The 2,500-nt window shown below is 44.8% G+C and overlaps 1 protein-coding gene across 1 annotated transcript in view; it reads left to right on the forward strand.

Moving 5' to 3' along the window:
* LOC143285020 (uncharacterized) overlaps positions 1–2,500 on the forward strand; it is a 42,984-nt gene that overhangs the window by 11,512 nt on the left and 28,972 nt on the right. The window contains exon 3 of the mRNA XM_076592193.1: positions 615–820. Within this exon, the coding sequence (XP_076448308.1) occupies positions 615–820 (206 nt within the window). The remainder of the gene's footprint in view (positions 1–614; positions 821–2,500) is intronic.

A 2,500-nucleotide genomic window follows, 5' to 3' on the forward strand; every position in this document is an offset into this window, starting at 1 on the left:
GTGTGTGTGTGTGTGTGTGTGTGTGAGAGACGTATACTAACATGCGTACGTGTGTGTTTTGACAGAACATTTTCTTCCACTCAGCCATCATCTAAACCATGTTTATTTTTAATCCCGTTCCCCTGCTCTCACACACACGCACGCACGCACACAAACACTCACGCACACATATACACGCACACACACATATACACGTACACACACACGTACACGTATACACACACATACACACACAAACACGCACGCACACACACAAACACGCTCGCACACACACATACACGCTCGCACACACACACACACACATACACACACACACGCACACACACATATAAACACGCTCGCGCGCACACACACACACACACGCACACACACACACACACACGCACGCACGCACGCACACACACACATATACACACACAAACACGCACGCACACACACACATACACGCACACACTTGACAAACACGCTCGCACACACACACACAAACACGCACACACATACACGTACACACACACGCAAACACGCACGCACACACATTCACACACACACACACACGCAAACACACACACACACACACACACACACACACACGTACCCTCTACACCTCCATACAGGGTGAAGGTGATGGTACTGGGGTCTTCCATGTGCGGCAAGACTACCTTGGTACAGTCTCTAATGGAGGGCGCCTCCTTCTCGTCCTCCTCTTCCTCCACTTCATCTTCCTCCTCCTCCTCCTCCTCCTCTCCTCCACGTGTCGACTGCAGGCCAACGGAGGGGGTCAGTGTCCGTCTGTGGACCCCTTTCGTATCTCGTGGCGCTGGTGAGTTGGGCGTGGCGTCGTGTGGTGTGGGAGTGGAAGGGCAGTGTAATTACCGTGATACGTGTTTTTGGTATAGTGTTGTGTGGTGTTGTAGAACGTAGTGTTGGTATTGCAGTTTAGTAGAAGTTTCCTGGCCTCATTATTTGTATAATTTCCAGTGGATAAACTACCGAGGCAATCATGTATTTGTTCTGTATTGTCCATGTGTTCTGTGTGGCTTATTCAGGATTAAAGAGGCTATGCCAGTCTTGAATAAAAGCTAATTTGTGTTTGCACATTTCTTTTGTCTTTGCTGCTGTGTGCACATGTCAAATGATTGGTATAAGGACAGGCCCGGCGCTTCCTTTTTTTGAGGAAGTGTCTGGGCTTGTTCCAATGTACCTTTTATTTACCCGTGTGCTAGCTGAATCGGTGGCGTAAGCATCACTGACTTGAAGTTGTGTGCCTTGTGTAATGGAGAGAGTTACCACCCTTTACTATTTGTTAATCATATCATTTCCTGGCCTAATTATCTGTATAATTTTTAGGAGAAGTGTTCAGTGTAGTAGTGGAGTGTTTAGTGTAGAAGCGTGTGATCTGTATTCTGATAGGATTGTCAGTCGTTTTCGACAATGGCCATCAGAACAGCAGAGGAGGTAACTCCTGTCCCGACTGTCTGGGCTAGAATTTGATTATTGTGGAGAGTGTCTTGCCCAAGTTACATCCTCAACTATCTCGGCCAAGAGAGTTTTAGGACAGTCGGTGTTGGGATGGTTCCCAAAAGGCCGACTAGCCCCCAAGGCTGCAGCACTTAAGAGCCAGTGCAGTTTTGCCTCCTAGTTTGAGAGTCATAGTCCTTCACAAAAGACTAAGCTGTAAGTGATTTCCCATTGACTGGAGAAACCATTGGTAATACAGCTCTGACTTTGCTGTTGGCCCAAATGCAAACTTACGTGATATAAGCTTATACTTACTGGCCGTTTGATATGGCATTGTGTTGTATTGCGTTGTGCTGTATTGTGTGTAGTAGAGTGTTTATTGTAGTAGAGTGTTTATTGTAGTACAGTGTTTATTGTAGTACAGTGTGCTCTGTATTTTGATAGGGCATTGTGCTGTATTGCGTAGTGCTGTATTGTGTGTAGTACAGTGTTTATTGTAGTAGAGTGTTTATTGTAGTACAGTGTGCTCTGTATTTTGATAGGGCATTGTGCTGTATTGCGTAGTGCTGTATTGTGTGTAGTACAGTGTTTATTGTAGTACAGTGTGCTCTGTATTTTGATAGGACATTGTTCTGTATTGCGTTGTGTTGTATTGTGTGTAGTCGAGTGTTTATTGTAGTAGAGTGTTTATTGTAGTACAGTGTGCTCTGTATTTTGATAGGGCATTGTGCTGTATTGCGTAGTGTTGTATTGTGTGTAGTAGAATGTTTATTGTAGTAGAGTGTTTAGTGTAGTACAGTGTGCTCTGTATTTTGATAGGGCATTGTGCTGTATTGCGTTGTGTTGTATTGTGTGTAGTCGAGTGTTTATTGTAGTAGAGTGTTTAGTGTAGTACAGTGTGCTCTGTATTTTGATAGGGCATTGTGCTGTATTGCGTAGTGCTGTATTGTGTGTAGTAGAGTGTTTAGTGTAGTAGAGTGTTTAGTGTAGAAGGGTGTGTCTGCAACAAAACTTTCGAACACAGAGCAGCGGTACGTTTGTC

The sequence above is a fragment of the Babylonia areolata genome, chromosome 8 (genome assembly GCF_041734735.1).
Source record: "Babylonia areolata isolate BAREFJ2019XMU chromosome 8, ASM4173473v1, whole genome shotgun sequence".
NCBI classification, from domain to species: Eukaryota; Metazoa; Mollusca; class Gastropoda; order Neogastropoda; family Buccinidae; genus Babylonia; species Babylonia areolata.